Source organism: Psittacula echo, assembly GCF_963264785.1.
Source record: "Psittacula echo genome assembly, chromosome: 1".
NCBI lineage: Eukaryota > Metazoa > Chordata > Aves > Psittaciformes > Psittacidae > Psittacula > Psittacula echo.
Genome location: NC_137735.1, coordinates 78,542,733 through 78,559,168, shown reverse-complemented (window position 1 = coordinate 78,559,168; position 16,436 = coordinate 78,542,733). Strand labels below are relative to the sequence as shown.

Below are 16,436 nucleotides of genomic sequence, written 5' to 3'. Positions count from 1 at the left end.
AGAAATAGCTGCTTCAGCCATGTCATGGGTGGATGTTTTTGTTCCTCTAAGGCTAGGTGAGATTTGAGCACCAGGTGCAATAGTGATGCACCATGGAAATGGTGCTAGAGCAGACATAGAGCTTTGTGTGGATATCTGTGCTTGGTTCTGCCTAAATTTCTGTAAAGACAAGTTGGAACCTGTTTGCAAAGCAATGTTCAGGTAGATCAGATTCAGGAGGAGGGACACAGCTTGTTTGACCTCACTGAGAAAGGGCAAGTGCTACAGAGATCTTGGCCTGTGCTGTAGCATCTTTCTCATTTGAACCAGGAAAGGGTATTGGAGTATTTTTATGCAGAACAGGGTGTTTCTATTACATGTTCATTTTTTGAAATGCTGGAGTAATTGTGTGAAGGTGAAGTTATGAGAACATTGAGGAGTTATTAATATTTCATATTCCAGTCTGCAAGGAATTTAAAAGATAAATCAATGCTCAGACCATGTGGAAAAGAGAGAAAATGTTTTCAAGTAGGCTTTTTGGTCCTCTGTGCATGAACACAGTTCCTAAACTGAGCCCTTTGTGCCACCTTCTGGTGCTGAAATACTTTTCATTTCACTTGTCCTGCTGGATAGGGACAGAAGTATGCTGGGACATGACTATGGGACAATGCATTGACCAGGTGGAGCCTGCTGGGTTTGAAGGACTACTGCAATAAAGCTTTAGCCTTGCTCTGCTGGATACAAGGAATAATTTCTGACAAATACAAGTGAGAACGGGGGAAAATTTATTCCAAAGATTTACTGGATATTCCAGGTAACACAGCAGTGAAAAGCAGAGGGGACAGAGGCAAGGGGCCTTGTTTTTGGACTGGGAGCCTAAGCCATTAACCATACAGGCAGCAGTGAGAGTCTGTCTCTTACTTGAATTTGTACGACTGAGCTTCCCCTCGAGGAAAATCTCAAGTCATCACTGATTTAAAATAAAAGCTGAAGCCCCCAAATCACCCCTAGACTACAGAGGACTGATCTCAATCACCATCTCTAAGTGGCAGTTCTTGGAGAAGCCCAAGGTGGCCGTCTAATCATGGGTTGGACATCAAAACCACCACTTGAGTAAAGCCTTGTTCTGCTTTAGCTGTTGCTCTGCTTATGTCCCCAGTATATGAGCAATAAGTTAGACCTGAATCAGCAGCCAGCTGTTGATGGCTCTCGGCTTGTGGTTCGTTATAACTGCATGGTGACCTGCACAGCTCCCCAGTGAGTAGTTCTCCTGTAGTGAAATGGTACAGCTGCTTAATTGTTCCTGTGTCATGTGTGAAATGTGTCCTGGTAGAATAGAGCTGGTTTCCTCTAGGTTGTCTCTCTAATTTGCCAAGGTGATTTTGACATTTAAGAATTGTAAAGGGGTTTGCAACAGTGTGGCTCCACCTTTCTGTCAGCCACAAACCTAACGAATGGGTTTTGGTTTCATGATTTATATCCTTAATGACAATTTCCATCCATTTAACTTACTCTTTCATCAGATTTCCTCAAGGTGATGTGCCTTCTCTTTGCACTTAAGGCTTGCATGCTTAAGGATCCTGAACAACTAAGAAATTTATCTGGCTTTAAGTTACTTGCTTTGGTTTAAATTTTACATCTCCTTGATAATTCTGAATCACTGTGAAAGGAACCAGAGCTGAGGTTTGTATGTGAGTTCCTCCCCATCTGACTGAAAAGCAGTTCCCCAGCCCAGCAGGTCCTATGTGAAATGTGGTTTACTGAGATGCCTCTTATCCCTTGTTTGCAGGAGCAGATGAACTGTAGCTGGTGTAAAACCATCTAGACTTCTTTAGATTTGTGAGTAAAGAGCCACAAGGTAGTTTTGTGCACTCTGACAAATTACATGTTTATGCTTCACGAACATCAGAAAAGATAGGCTTGCTGTTAGCTTGGCAAGTGTCTTCCAATATGCTGCGGGAGCTCTTCATGCTGACAGCATTTTTTCACTTCTCTTTATAAGTTCTGGACCCTGGAAAAGAGCAAAATATCTATGAGCTAGTCAGAAAGGTGATGTGGGGATGTGTTTGTGAACAAGCAAGCTGCCACTACCCACTGTGGCAGCAGTGGGTAGTGTTTTGTTGTCTTTGCAAGCTGTGTACATACAATCTTCTGCAGAGCGAAGGTACGTTTACTGCTACGTTTAATAAATATTTTGTTTTTCCTGTTCAGCTCAGGCTGCCTTTGGAGATATGATGTTTGGGAGGAGGTAGCAGAATGTTTCTTTGCAGGTGTGTGGCTTGGTGTGTTCAGAGGTGGAAATCACTTTTTAATACAGGAGAGACTTTTTTTTGTATCTTGTCATTTAAAGCAAGGTGAGGGCTGAGGAAACCAGAGAGCCAGGCTTAAGGGTCGTGGAGGGTTTAAGCTTGGTGAAGGAATACGTCAGAGAGAGAGATGTGAAATAGACAAAAGCAAATTTGCTGGAGGGTGAAGAGAAGCTGAAGTAGCTCTGCAGTGTGAGGGTCAATGAGCTACAAGAACATAGCCAAGAGAAGAGGAATACCGTGGTAGGGAAAATAAACAGGGAAAATACTTTGACCTAAAATGTGACTACATCTTTTCTCTCCCTACTGCTGAGGAACTTTTCAAGTAAAAATCAGCTCAGAACTAAGAATTAAAAAACTAAGAGTTCATTTCAGAACGGTTAGCCAGGGAAAGACCTTTGTCCATGTCCTTCACAGGCCCAGTTCCAGCAGCTCCCCAAAAGCAACAGATGGAGCTGAGCTCTGTATCCATCAATTGCTGCATGTAAACACAAGACTAATTAGTTAAGTCATTTAGAGATGAATCAACTGGTCCTGATATCTACATGTGCAGGCAATCGGATTTGCCTTTGGAAACAGAACTGCAGGAATTCTGGCTAGCCAGACTTGGTTTGGCTGTTTAAAGGAGAAATTCCTCCTTCCGCATATAATCCCTGTTTCCATTGTGAGTCAGATGAAGCAGAAAGAACACCTCTTTGGCAAAGCAGTCCTGGGGGTTGCCTTCTCTGCAGCACTGCTCCCTCATGGTGGTGAAGGCAGCTGTGATGGCCGTCAGCTGCTCCTGCGTGATCTGGGGCTTGTATTTGATGAGGTTGATGAGCATTCTGCAAGGAAAGCAGAGCAAAGCAGGGGAAGCACATGGCTTATGGTGCATTTCTCCAACCCTAGTCCTGCAAAGTCCCTCTGTTGCTGCCCACTTCCTTTCTACAGCTTGTTCATTTTTATTCCCCACCCAGATAGGTATTTGCAGTAGGGAGCAAAGACATTTTCCTCTGGGAAATAAAATATCTGTGTGAGGTTTTAGCATTGGTCCACCCCAGAGAAGCTGTGGCTGCCCCATCTCTTGCAGTGTTCAAAACCAGGTTGGACAGAGCTTGGAGCAACCTGGTCTAGTAGAAGGTGTTGGGGTTGGAACTGGATGAGCTTTAAGGTCCCTTCCAGCCCAAACCAGTCTGTGATTCTATGATTATCCATGAACCGAGTGTGTGGGTGTTGTCTGTGTTGTGCACCACGCCACAAGGTCCAGGAAGTTTGGGCTCACCCCAGCACAAGTTAATGGCCAGGGTAAGAATAAGAAACGGGAGGGTAACAGACTAGAAAAGGCAAGCCTTACTCTTGCTTCTTGTGCTGTAACTTCTCCTCCTCAGTTGTACACAAGTCTTCACGGAAAGTGAACAGTCCTGGAGTCAGTGATAAGGGCACGTAATGCTCATCCATTTCCAGTTTCCCTATGCACGGTCTCCTGAGAGCATAGGAGCTGCTGCAGCAGTGGCACACGCCTGGGTTTATAGGGTCTCTCAGGTGTCTTCTGCATATTTCTCCAAGCACAAGATCCAGCTTTACCAAGAGAAGTGGAAAAAAAATTATTTACATTTTTTTATGGTCAAAAATACACACTGCTCTTGAAGTTATAAAGAATAACAGAGAGCTTAAATTAAATGTTGTTTGTAACGCAGGTGACAGCTTATTTTTGACTGAATGCTGGCTTTTGTCAGTGCAATAATTTTTCAGAAGTACGTCTATGTGGTTCCAGGGACTGTCCTTTGTGCACAGAAACAATGTGGTTTTGTTGTGGTTTAAGTCCAGCTGGTAACTCAGAACCACACAGCCACTCACTTTCCCCCATTTTTTCCCCCCAGCTCCCAGAGGGATAGGGAGGAGAATTGAAAGAACGTAACTCCCATGGGTTGAGATATGAGCAGTCCAGTAACTAAGGTATAACACAAAACCACTACTGCTGCCACCAATAATAATAATAATAATAAGGGAAATAACAAGGGGAGAGAATATAAAACTAAAAGGTGAAAAGGAAAAGAAAACAAACACAAGTGATGCACAATACAGTTGCTCACCACCTGCCAGAGGATACCCAGCCCTACCTGAGCAGCGATCTGGCCTTCCGGGTGACTCCTCCCAGTTTCTATACTGGGCATGACATGCTGTGGTTATGGAATACCTCTTTGGCTAGTTTGGGTCAGGTGTCCTGTTTCTACTTCCTCCTGGCTTCCCCTCCTCCCTGGCAGAGCATGAGACTCAGAAAGTCCTTGGTCAGAGTAAGCATTACTGAGCAACAACTAAAAAACATCGGTGTTATCAGCGCTGTTCTCAGTCTAAGGTCAAAAACACAGCACTGCACCAGCTACTAAGAAGGAGAAAAATGACTGTTACAGCTGAACTGAGGGCAGATTTCTTCATAAAGCACACTTGCATGGACTTGCTGTCTTCAGCAGGGCACCTGTGGGTCTGTGTGGCTGCACTTGTTAAGGGGATGATGGAGAAAATGGGTGGGTGGAGGATGGACTGAAACTTTTTATGTAGTTCAATTCCAGCCTTAACTTCAATGACATGGAGTTATGCTTACTCCAGGCATGGAAGTACATCTTCAGGTCGTCAACTCAGCAGCTCAGTGAACATTCTTTTGACTTACCTTTACTCTTGGACCCAGCTGGCAGCAGAATTTGTGACAGTTTCCAGAAAAAGTATGACTGAGATCCAGAGGAACAATACTCACGTTTTCCTCGGCACAAGGCAGCAGCTTGTCCAGGCTTAACTGGCAGCATTTGGAGCCAATTGTAGTCATCTGCTTGGTGAATTTGATCAGCTCTGCAGATGTCAGTTGAGGCATCTTCTTAGTGAAGCTCATGAGGAGCCTGAAAAGGTAATTTTTCTGAAGTCAGTGATGTTGTTTCACGAGGCAGCAGTGAGCAAGCCTCTGCCTTCCCATGTTCAGAGCTCCAGCCAAACCGCAGGGAGCACTCAGTAGTGCAACAGCAGGGCTAAGCCTGGTGTGTAGAACCTCACAAGCCTGCTTTATTTGTTTGACCTCTCTCCTTTCTCTGACCAGTTTCTTACCAGGTTAAACAAATAGAATTAACAGCGGAATTGCCAGTTACGTGTTAGTGGGCCCTTTTATGAGATGGTAGCTATGCCTTCCCGTTGTTATTAATTTCCCTGGGAGCATAGGGAGCTTGTCTAAGAGCAAAATTGGATTTGCGTGTCTTCTTGGCACACTAGATGGGGGCAGAAGATAAGCTCAAAGAAGTTTACTTGTTTTTTTCTTTTTAAGAACTGTGCTTATTAACCACTGTGGCCAGGAAAGCCTTAAGTGATGTAACAGGCAGAAGGAGCGCATCAGGCTTGTTGGAAGCCTCTAATTCCGGGGTCTTTTAAAGATCAAACATGCACAGGAGAGCAAAAAGCCCAGTGTGTCTCTCCAGAGCAGGCCAGCTGAAGCTTAACTCTATGCGAGCAGCTTAAAGGTTTCATTAAGATTGTGTACATACTTTGTTAGGCATGTGCTTGTTAACATGCAAATCAGACCCAAAGTTCCTGCAGGAGGCTTGTGCCTGCATGTTGTGTTTGAGCACAGTATATGTGGCAGCTACTGTGGGTTTGCTCTGCCTACTGTAGTTAGAGTAATGCAAGCATGTAAAAAAGTCTTACTCGTTTTGGAAATAGTAATCTCCTTTCTCCCTGTAAATGTCACAGCTCGTCTTCATCACACTTTCAGTTTCGTAAATATGTTTCTTCAGTTCCTCCTCCTGAAAAGTGTAAGTTGATTTGAGGAGTTGTTGTAGCAGGGGGAATGCAGAATGCCCCACTCCCTCCAGATAAAGCCTGGATTATCTGTAACTACTTCTTACCTGCTATACGCAACCCATTTTTAATTCCATAGAAAGCCTTTGTCTATCTGAAACCTCTATAGACTGCCTGAATGGGATACATGTCCTCCTTCAAACACCTTGAAATATTTAGTGTTGTAGGACTGATGGAAGGCTGGATCTGAGACACAGAGCACCTCCTAAATTAAGAGATTTACAATGCCCATGTTTTGGTCTGTGACAATAACTGCAAGTGCTTTTTACGTTTGGAAGAAGGCAACTGGCACTGCTGGAGCACTCAGTGTAGAGCAGAAACCTTAGTTCTAAGCCTTTTCCCAGCATCTCTTTTCCCAGCATCTCTGCCTATCCGTGTGAAATTACTTCACAAGTGTTGATTGCAAAGGCTCTGTTGATGCTTTTTCCATAGTGAGGCCTTGTAGCATGTGCTGGTTTGTCACAGCAGCTGTGGCTCAAGGCCTGGAGCAGGCCAGTCATGTGGTCATACATATGTTTGAATCCATCAGTATGCGGTGTGCAGCCTGACAGCACCCACCCCTCTGCTGCAGCAGTCCTCTGGAGCTCCGGGCTTGCAGCACTCGTGCAGTAGGTCCTCATATCCTTTACCAATTCTTAAAAGCATTTGGGCAGAAAACTCAGGGTGTCTCCTGGCATATTCGTACAGAAACCTGCAATATGTGGAGTACCAGGAATTAGAAATGAGCCAAAAGAGCTGCCTAATGATCGTGAGATAATTTGCAGTAACAGACCCAGTTCTCAGCAGACACTGAAAAGATGAGCTCTGCTGCAGCAGTTGCTCTACACAGCAGTTTGAACCCAATAAAATTTCATAACTAGACCTGATGTATGTTATTTGAAGTGAATTCTCTGTCTTTGGGACTTGATGCTGTGTCTGCAGCAGCACGGAGTATTTGTGCCTACGTTTACTACAGGTAGGATCAGGGCTTCATTGCACAAAGGAACATGTCTAGAACAGAAACCAGCTGATCCTGTTTGAATCGAGGCATGAATCTGACTTAAGTGTTTCGAATTCAACACTGAAGAGTGAATCAAAGCTGTAGCTGGCACCTGAAATCAGAACTGATGGCTCCTAAATTTCACAGGCATTTCTTCAATTTTGCCTCTGAAATAACCGTTGTGCTCTGCTCCACATTTGCAGAATGCATTTGCTCTGTATTCACACCTTCTAGGGGTGAGTGGTGGTTTACTAAGATCAACTTGCCCAGTATTCCAAGCCTACACGCTCCCAGAGCAGACAAATCTGAGGCTGATGAGCTGAACTTCTATGCCCAAAGCGTCATCTTGCAACCCAAGTATTGAAACAAGAAAACAGAAGAGCTGAGGAAGGCCAAAGTTACCTGGCTAAGTGTGTGTCCTTTTCCTGGGCAAAACGTTCACATATTCCCTTGTCCTCTATAAACTCTCTGACGCGGGGGGACAGGTATGCAGGTTTGTCATTGTTTTCTGTATTAACTATGCATTCACTTCTTTGTAACAGAGGCTTTTCACAGCACTGCTTTATTTCGCTTGATAGAATGTCTTGGTTGGTGCAGACATAGTGCAGAAGCTCTTCCTGTAAAGCAGAAAAGGAATGAAGGAAATTTTGCCAGATTTTGGTCTTTGTAGGGTTTTTTGATCAGTGTTTTTATCTGCATTTTCCAGATGGAGGGGGTGACTCCCAGGGAGAATATGTGGCTGATTGAAGCTGTGCTTCCATCTGATGTATGTGCTGTATCTGATTATGTGTTTCCATCATGTGAACTCCGGTACAACAGGGAATAAAACTCAAGCCCTGTTGATCTATTTGGTGCAGCCCCTTGCTTGCTGTGCAAAAGGTGCTCCTGGGTTAAAAAGTCAAATTGGAAAATCAAGCAGGTTTTTAGACTGCAGAATTAAACTCCAGTTTCAGAGAGCAATCAGTGCAGCACAGGAGGAAGAAAAATCTGAAACCAACACAAAAATAGCACTACATTTCTGCAAACACTCAAATGTTAAATGAGGTTTACCCTATCATGCATGCAGTCCAGCATGTCTCCACGGCAGCAGTCCTTGTGCATGTTAGCAACATCCATCGCAAGTTTGCTAACAGTAACAAAATCAGCTTTAGGGATTTTTTGGCTTATCTGAACAAGTTTCCTATAACAAAGAAAAACAGTTATTGTTTCGAATCACAGTGTGAAGCTGTGATAGCTCCTCTCATTTTATTGTGCAGGGGGTATCCAAAGTGCTCAGGAATGGTCTCTTCCCTGCTCAAGTTAATAAATGTTCCTTGAAATGCAAGAGCTGAGATTTTCAGGGTTGTCTAAGGACCCCAGGCAACTTTCACTGTGAGATGGTGGAAGGAAATGTGGTAGGTGAGAGCAAAAAATCATAGGAGCAACCTTGTGTCAAAACTAGGTAAGAGATGAGTTGTATTTTGCTTACAATCACTCCAACTTTCATTCCAGAGAGCTGTGTTCCTTTCAAACTTTGGGTTTAGATTTTGAAAGGTAATGGTAGTTTTTAAGGAAACAATGAGAGCTGTCATGCCTAAACTTGTATTTCTAATCTGTCTTCCTTGTTAGATGCTGCTATTGACCTGCATATGGCAAGGACACAGCTGGTATTTGAGTCACTGTGCTGTATGCAGGTGTGGAGCTGCCCACAGCTAACACACAACATCCATGCTCCGTTTCAAAATATGATGAACATTGGGAACACTTACAGAGCCTTCAAGGTCCTTTCTCCAAACTTGTGCAAGATTTCACACGTGTGTTCTTGCCTTAGGCCATCTTCTTTTATTGGCTTCACCACCTTTGGTGCCTGGTAGAAAGAAGATGCAGACTGTCAAAGAGGATAAAAAGACAAGACAATGCTTTACGCTAAAACTACTGCTGTGATTGTTTTTTAAACAAGGACCTTTTAATAGTGAAAGAAAAATGCTGTCTAGGTTGCAATATGAGCTGTTGTGCTTGCTATTTAGTTGCTGGCATTTATTAAGCAAGTGTTCCATGCTCCTCATCCTTGTCTTCCACCGTGATAGGTAGTGCGCTCTGAATTTCTGACATGGGTTATGTGTGGGGCATGTCTCTGCAGTGCAGATACCCAGACAAGCAGGAGCTGTATCGTGGTGCTATCAGCAGGGAAACAAATCAAGCTTTTGTATGCTGTGTAGCACCTCGTCCTCTCTGAGCAGAGCTGGGAGGACAGTGATGCTGTCACAGGGCATGGGGATTGCCTCGGGCTCTCACTGTAAAACTTCAGCTGCTCAACACCCCACATTCAGGCATTTTCATTCAGGAGTTCAAACTGTAATTCAGGAGAGCACTTGAATCTGATTACAGCTTGTCCTTAATTCAGAAGCTGAATTCTAATATCTGGTTGAGATGCTGAAAAGAGGGACATGGACCTGCTTAAGAGGGATGTGGACCTGCTTGAGTGAGTCCAGAGGAGGTCACAAAGCTGTTCCAAGGGTTTGAGCGCCTCTGCTCTGGAGACAGCCTGAGGGAGCTGGGCTTGTTCAGCCTGGAGAAGAGAAGGCTCCAGGGAGACCTTGTAACAGTATTTCAATACCTAACGGAGCCTTCAGGAAATCTGGAGAGGGACTTTTTACAAGGGCCTGTAGGCACAGGACAAGGAGGAATGGCTTTAACCTGACAGAGGGGAGACTGAGATGAGATCTTAGGAAGAAGTTCTTCCTAAGAACTCACCTGTGAGGGTGGTGAGGCCCTGGCACAGGTTGCCCAGAGAAGCTGTGGCTGCCCCATCCCTGGCAGTGTTCAAGGCCAGGTTGGATGGGGCTTTGGGCAACCTGGTCTAGTGGAAGGTGTCCTTGCCTGTGGCAGGGGGTTGGAACTGGGTGAACTTTAAGGTCCCTTCTAACACAAGCCATTCTATCCTTCTATGATTCTCTGAAGAAGTGGCTGCTATCTGTAGCCTGTGATGGAATACCTGTCTCTGAAAGCATTCCTCCAGGTTATAAGTGAGGTCTTCAGAGCTTCTGCAGCAGTTTTTCATCATCTCGTCATACCGGATAGCGACAGAAAGGATGGTGGGGGCATAGAGGAAAGGATGCCTTCTGGCCACCTCATAAATAAAACTGAAACCCAGGGAAAAACATCTTTAGTTTCCCAGTAAGCCCCCACACGCAGGAGCAGCAGTGGTATAGCTGCCTCTGCCAGAAATTAAAATGGTAGCTGCAAAAAGTGATTGTTTTACTGTCATAACGACAAGCCACATAGTGTGGTGTTTGTCTTGGAAACTGCTGATGGTGTGGCCAGTTTCCTGGAAATCTCAAGTCCTGCCAGTTCTGGTTCAGAAGCAGCACAACTTCTGCTTGGCTTTTAAGGACTAAACAGAGGCTTCTGGTTTCAGATGAGGCCTTTACATGCACTACAATAAACCAGGGCAGATTGTTTGACATATAGACCTATATCCAAAGCAGGAGATGGCACAACAGGCTTTGCAGAATGATCATTACAGCTGGATGAATTGTGCAAATAATTCACATTAGGAAGAAGAACTAGCACAGGATTACAGAGAGTCTTAGATGGAACTTGACAGCTGCATTGAAAACTCTATTTGCTGTCTGCAGGTTCATGACTATCTTACCTAGGCAATGAATTTATGACTTACTGTTCTGTTAACAGATGTTGATTCTGTGAATGATTTTTACAGGCAGCTTCTGCATTTGGCCTTTCAAAAGGAGAAATGAACCCTCTCAATGAATTTTTAAGAGTGAGGAAGCAGTCATTCCTTTCAGGATCCTTTTTAGCACAGCAGTCAGTAAACCTGGGGAGATTTTCCTCCTGGCATATTGTATCAAGGAAGATCTTGCCCTGTGAAAATTAGGAAAAGTTAATTTGAGTGAGGATTCCATTTTACTTCTCTGAGCTTTGCAAGGAGGCTACTTCAAGCCAACAAGCCCCAACTTGCATAAACTGTTTCTCTCTTAATTCCTTCCTGCTTTAACTGCAGTGAAAATCAGACTGACCTCTAAAACCTGGGTGATGATTTCTTGAACTCTAGTACCTACTGTTATGCCAAGACATGCTTCCAAGTGGAATGGTTGTCAAACACTCTGACCATATAACACTATTCAGACTCTTTTTCTTGATTACACCAGCCATAAAGGCACATCTTTCTGAATATCTTGTAGTGAAATGCAGGTCACGGCTGCAGGTACAGACGCTGTGACATTCAGGATGGGGGGAGATGGGCTTTGTTTTCCTCCACTGATCTTGAGACACTTTATAGACGGGAGCCTGGAGAACCAAAGAGTCAGTTAAGGCCAAACACACATAACCCTGGGAAGTCTCCTAACATGCCTCTCTGGGAATATGCCTCTCCTAACATGCCTCTCCTAACATGCCTCTCTCAGGGCTCTGACGTGACAAGTCACTTCTGAAAACAGTTGCCAGATTAGGAGGGTAAATGTGCTTACCAAGGGCTTCAGGCAATCTGTGTTGTCCCTGGCTGCAGCAGCAGCACACCTTTTGGCGAGGTCTGTGACATCCTCAGCCATTTTAACTGCTCTGCCAAATGTGCCTCCTTGCATATACTGAGCAAACATGACCAGGGCCCTAGGAGAAGAACACACAGCATTAAACCTGTTGCTGGCTACCTAAGAAACTAATTCTGTAACTTTTACATGTGAGACAGTAAGAGGATTCATGTCACTGGGGCTGAGTTGGCACGAACGCGTTCTGGGCTGGCAGAACTGGTGTGCATTTGACTTGCCATGTGTGCTCATTCCAAACAACACAAGGCTGTGCAGTGGCAGCTAATTTGCAAGTAGAAGCTTTATCTGGATGACTTACATGGCTTTAAAATTATTCTTCTGCAGCTGTAAAAAGCGTTGGCCAATGCTGTTTTTTCCCTCTGAAAAACAAGAGTATTTGAGTAAAAAATATTTGCTAAATACTACAGCAAATACCTTCTCTTTTTTTGGTATTGGAGGCTAGGAGAAAGATAATTCAGTGCCTGTGGTAGTAGAAGTGGGAGCACCAAGGCCTGAGATGTAATTTCCCATCTGACTTAAGCACAAGGATGTGAAACTATTTGTTTCTGACCTATAATATATTAGGGCCAATATAATTTCCATGCCTAGCACAAGTGTTGTGGGGAGGAATACACTAAAACCTGGGGATGTTCAGCTACTTTGATGCTGCACATGATTAAAGAAGCACCTTAAAAACACCTTTAACCTTCCCTTAGCTATCTTAAAGTGCACTTGACCACTCTAGCTACTGACAAAGGATTTTCTGTGCAGAAAACATGGGATAAAATAAGGACTACAATGGCAGACAAAGCTCCTCCAAAATCCACAGAGCTGCATTTTTCTGTCCATGCTATGAACTGGCTCAGAGGAAAGTATGTATCCCATCTATGTGAAAATCCTGTGTAAATATTCTTCCTTTGCCTCTGCACCTTTATTAACAGGCAAATCTAAATGTCATGATGTATCAAGGCCCTTGTTTGTTTGAGAATACACAGAAATTAATTTTAAAATAAGGGGCCTGCTCCCAAATCAAGGTGTTACTGTTTCACCCTCGCATCAGTAGGGCTGAGATCACTGTAAAAAGATCAAACAAATCAAAGAAATAAACCAGCTTATCCCTCAGAGTAACGCAGGGGTGTCAACTGTGACGAAAACATGAGAAAAATAACACAAACATCAGGTCCGTGGTACCCTGTCGGGCCATTTTGAGCATTTGGAACTTATATGGGTGAAAAAAGAGCTGACTAATGAAGACAATATGTAATGGGAAAGAAGTGTCTTATTTTAGGCCCCATTTATAGGCCTTAGTGAGAAATTTGGTCATTGTAAGCTTTCTTAGGATTCAATGAAGAGAGAGTAAGACCCCTCCAAAGGAAAACACAGAGCAATAACATAACTTAGCTACCCTGAACAGCCACCAGAGATGGAGGCAGCATTCCTCTTGGGCCTCATCTATCTCACTTCCTGATGCACTGCAGAGGGAGCCCAGGAAGCCACAGGCTTCACTTCAACAGGTTTTGGAGTACCTAAAACCAGTGGTACAACCACATTCCCGTGGATGGAATTCCCCTTCAACAGGCTTCCTCTCAGTAACCACTGGCTGTCCTGCACACTAAATAGATTCTCAAGCCTTTAAGAATCCACACATCTGAGGCTGATCACCAGTAAGTTATACAGATTGAGATTTATACCTTTATACCTTTAACCCATAGAAAACACCAGTGTAGAGCTGGCAGAGGCAAAGCAAGACACCAAATAACCATGTGTGAGAAGCTACAGCCATCAGTTTTATACAAAAAGATAAAGTACAAACATAAGATACATTCTTACCTATGTCCCGATAATTTCCAGGCAGGGCTTTGACTATGGGAAGGCTCACCAGTAAAATCATATAAATTACTGTTCTCCAATTCATCCTGTCAGATTTTGGCAGGGGCTTGGGGTGAGCTTGGTTCATCTGGTAAGGCAGAAAGAAGTAATGGGAAACAGTTACTTTTATACTCTCCCAAACAATTTCTGGTTAATCAAAACCCTTTTACTGTCACATATAACATTAGCCAGTTTGGAATATTCTCACAATATTTAGACATCCCATTATTTGCTCAGGAGGATGAATCCACCAGCTTGTTGCAAAGGATGGACCTTGGAGATTCCTTTTTTTCCCCTTAAGATTTAGACAAATACACATTTTTAACTTATCAGACTTCAAACAAGAAGTTTAAACACTCCTTGGGCTTTTTACTGTGCACACTGATCTCATCTACTTGCAAATTTGTTCAAAGGTGATTGCTGCAAAGAAGATGTCTTTGTAACACACTGTTGATGGAAAAATCCCAAATTCAGCTTTTCATTCCTCCTTGCTGCACAAGCTGTCTCTTGCTCCCAAGGTGTCATGGTCAAAAGGCTGAATTAAGTATCCCCTACAAGGTTTTTGCAGCATCAAAAAGTCTCCAGATTTTGAAACAAAATGAACTCTCAAACTGTAAAATGAAGGGAATAATTCCACTTAATACAGTTATTTTACTTACTTTTGGAATAATATGCTCTAAGTATCAGCATGACAAAAATGTCAATTTTTTAAAGACAGAATGGCTTTAGGAGCCACAGGTATGTGTAACAGTGGTAGGTGGGCAAGGATATGTGTTTTTAGTCTGAAGGAAGGGGCAAAGACAGAGCTTTCATTTGTTTCCAGAGAAAACAGCAATGCTGCTTGTTCTGTGCTGCAGGAAGAACATGAGGGTTGCTTGCCATCACATGAGATGGTATCAAATGGAAAAGGATTCTGGGTGAGAAGATGGGAGCATGATCACCAGACCTTAGACCTGAAATCTTAGGGGAAACCATATCCATTGAGGATGACACACTGCTTATGAAGGCTTTATCCATAACTTAGCTTTGTCTTTGTGGAACTGAGGCTGCCACTGCCTGTGTTTAGCAGAGTTGCTCTTAGGACGGGGGGTGGCAGCTCTTCTGCCCTATCTGCAGAACCTTCTGCCTTTTTGGAAATAAGGAATAATTCCCTGTTATGAAGAACAAGAACTTGTAATGAATAGATTTAAAAATAAAAGATTAGAAGTATTGCTTTATATGTTCCCATCGACCAACACCCCCAAGTCCTTCCGCGCAGGGCTGCTCTGAATCTCTTCTCTGCCCAACCTGTAGCTGTGCCTGGGATTGCTGTGACCCAGGTGTAGGACCTTGCACTTGGCATGGTTAAACTTCATCAGGTTGGCATCAGCCCACCTCACAAGCGTGTCGAGGTCCCTCTGGATGGCATCCCTTCCCTCCGGCATATCAACCGAACCACACAGCTTGGTGTCATCGGCAAACTTGCTGAGGGTGCGCTCAATGCCACTGTCCATGTCACCGACAAAGATGTTGAACAAGACCGGTCCCAACACTGATCCCTGAGGGACACCACTCGTTACCGGTCTCCAGCTGGACATCGAGCCATTGACCGCAACTCTTTGCGTGCGGCCATCCAGCCAGTTCTTTATCCACCGAGTGGTCCACCCATCAAATTGATGTCTCTCCAACTTAGAGACAAGGATGTCATGTAGGACAGTGTTGAATGCTTTGCACAAGTCCAGGTAGATGACGTCAACTGCTCTGCCCCTGCTGCATGGAGACTTCGTAACAGCCTTCCAGTATCTGAAGGGGGCCTACAAGGATGCTGGGGACGGACTATTCATTAAGGACTGTAGTGACAGGACAAGGGGTAATGGGTTAAAACTTAAACAGGGGAAGTTTAGATTGGATATAAGGAAGAAATTCTTTACTGTGAGGTTGGTGAGGCACTGGGATGGGTTGTGCAGGGAAGTTGTGAATGCTCCATCCTTGGCGGTGTTCAAGGCCAGGTTGGATGAGGCCTTGGGTGACATGGTTTAGTGTGAGGTGTCCCTGCCCATGGCAGGGGGTTGGAACTAGATGATCTTAAGGTCCTTTCCAACCCTAACTATTCTATGATTCTATGCCAAACAAAGCAGCATAGAAAAAGACTGGTTCATTTTTTCAGGTTTTCTTTGTTTAGTTTTCATTGAAAACTCTGCCTGCTTTCCTCCTTGTCTTCCAGCAATTGCTTTGTGGTTGTATACATGGAATTTTCCAGTGGAAGCCAAAACCATTTCAGCTTTTCCGTGTTATTCAGCTAGTTAATGGCAAATTCCCTTAGAAAACTCACTTTCATGGAGCATATTTGAGTCTCTCCTGCTCAAAATATTTAGCTCAAAAATCAAGAAGAGTCCTCTGTCCTTTTGGAATGCTATTCACACACATCTCCTAGTGCTCTTGAACTGGGAATATACTCAGCTCTTCCTGCTAAATTATGCTGAGTTTACCACGCATAGCATGGCAGTATGGGCTCGATCCAGCCAAATTCACCTGGGAGCCTTTGGCTGGAGTCCTGCAATGTCAGGCTTACAGAAACAGATCAGAGTTTTGCACTTGGCTTTTAGGGTCTACTTAGAAGCTCAGTGAAGAGAGTGGAAGGTTTTGTCTTAAGATGACCTCTGACAGTATTGGCACTCGTTGCTGAATCTGTGCCTCAGAATTGAAGGTGTGGCTTGGGATTATATAAAAAACTATTACTTGTATACTCAGCACATCTTTTCCAGCATAATAGCCTGTAGGCAACACAAGGAGGAAATCCAAGTTGTTCACTTCATTGCTGCAGTTGATTTAACAGTATTTGGCTATGCTGGGAAATCTGATGGCAAGAATTACTCTTTTCAGCCCCTGCAAATGGCTAATTCTACCAAAATCCTTTATAAACTTCAGTTTGACCTGGAGATGATGTCCTGAGTGGGTGTACTTTGCCAAAGGTGCATGCCTTAT

General features: G+C 43.9%; 1 protein-coding gene across 1 annotated transcript; it reads right to left on the bottom strand.

The window, feature by feature from the left end:
• Positions 1 to 1,945: 1,945 nt before the first annotated feature.
• Positions 1,946 to 13,518, bottom strand: LOC308230961 (alpha-fetoprotein-like; the record flags this gene model as incomplete). Its single annotated transcript, XM_080636024.1, has 14 exons — positions 1,946 to 1,990; positions 2,977 to 3,109; positions 3,619 to 3,842; positions 5,017 to 5,155; positions 5,949 to 6,046; positions 6,660 to 6,792; positions 7,483 to 7,697; positions 8,131 to 8,260; positions 8,829 to 8,926; positions 10,055 to 10,202; positions 10,739 to 10,941; positions 11,547 to 11,685; positions 11,923 to 11,983; positions 13,434 to 13,518. 14 exons carry the CDS (start codon positions 13,516 to 13,518, stop codon positions 1,946 to 1,948), a joined length of 1,851 nt encoding a protein of 616 aa, XP_080492150.1.
• Between the last annotated feature and the right edge of the window lie 2,918 nt (positions 13,519 to 16,436).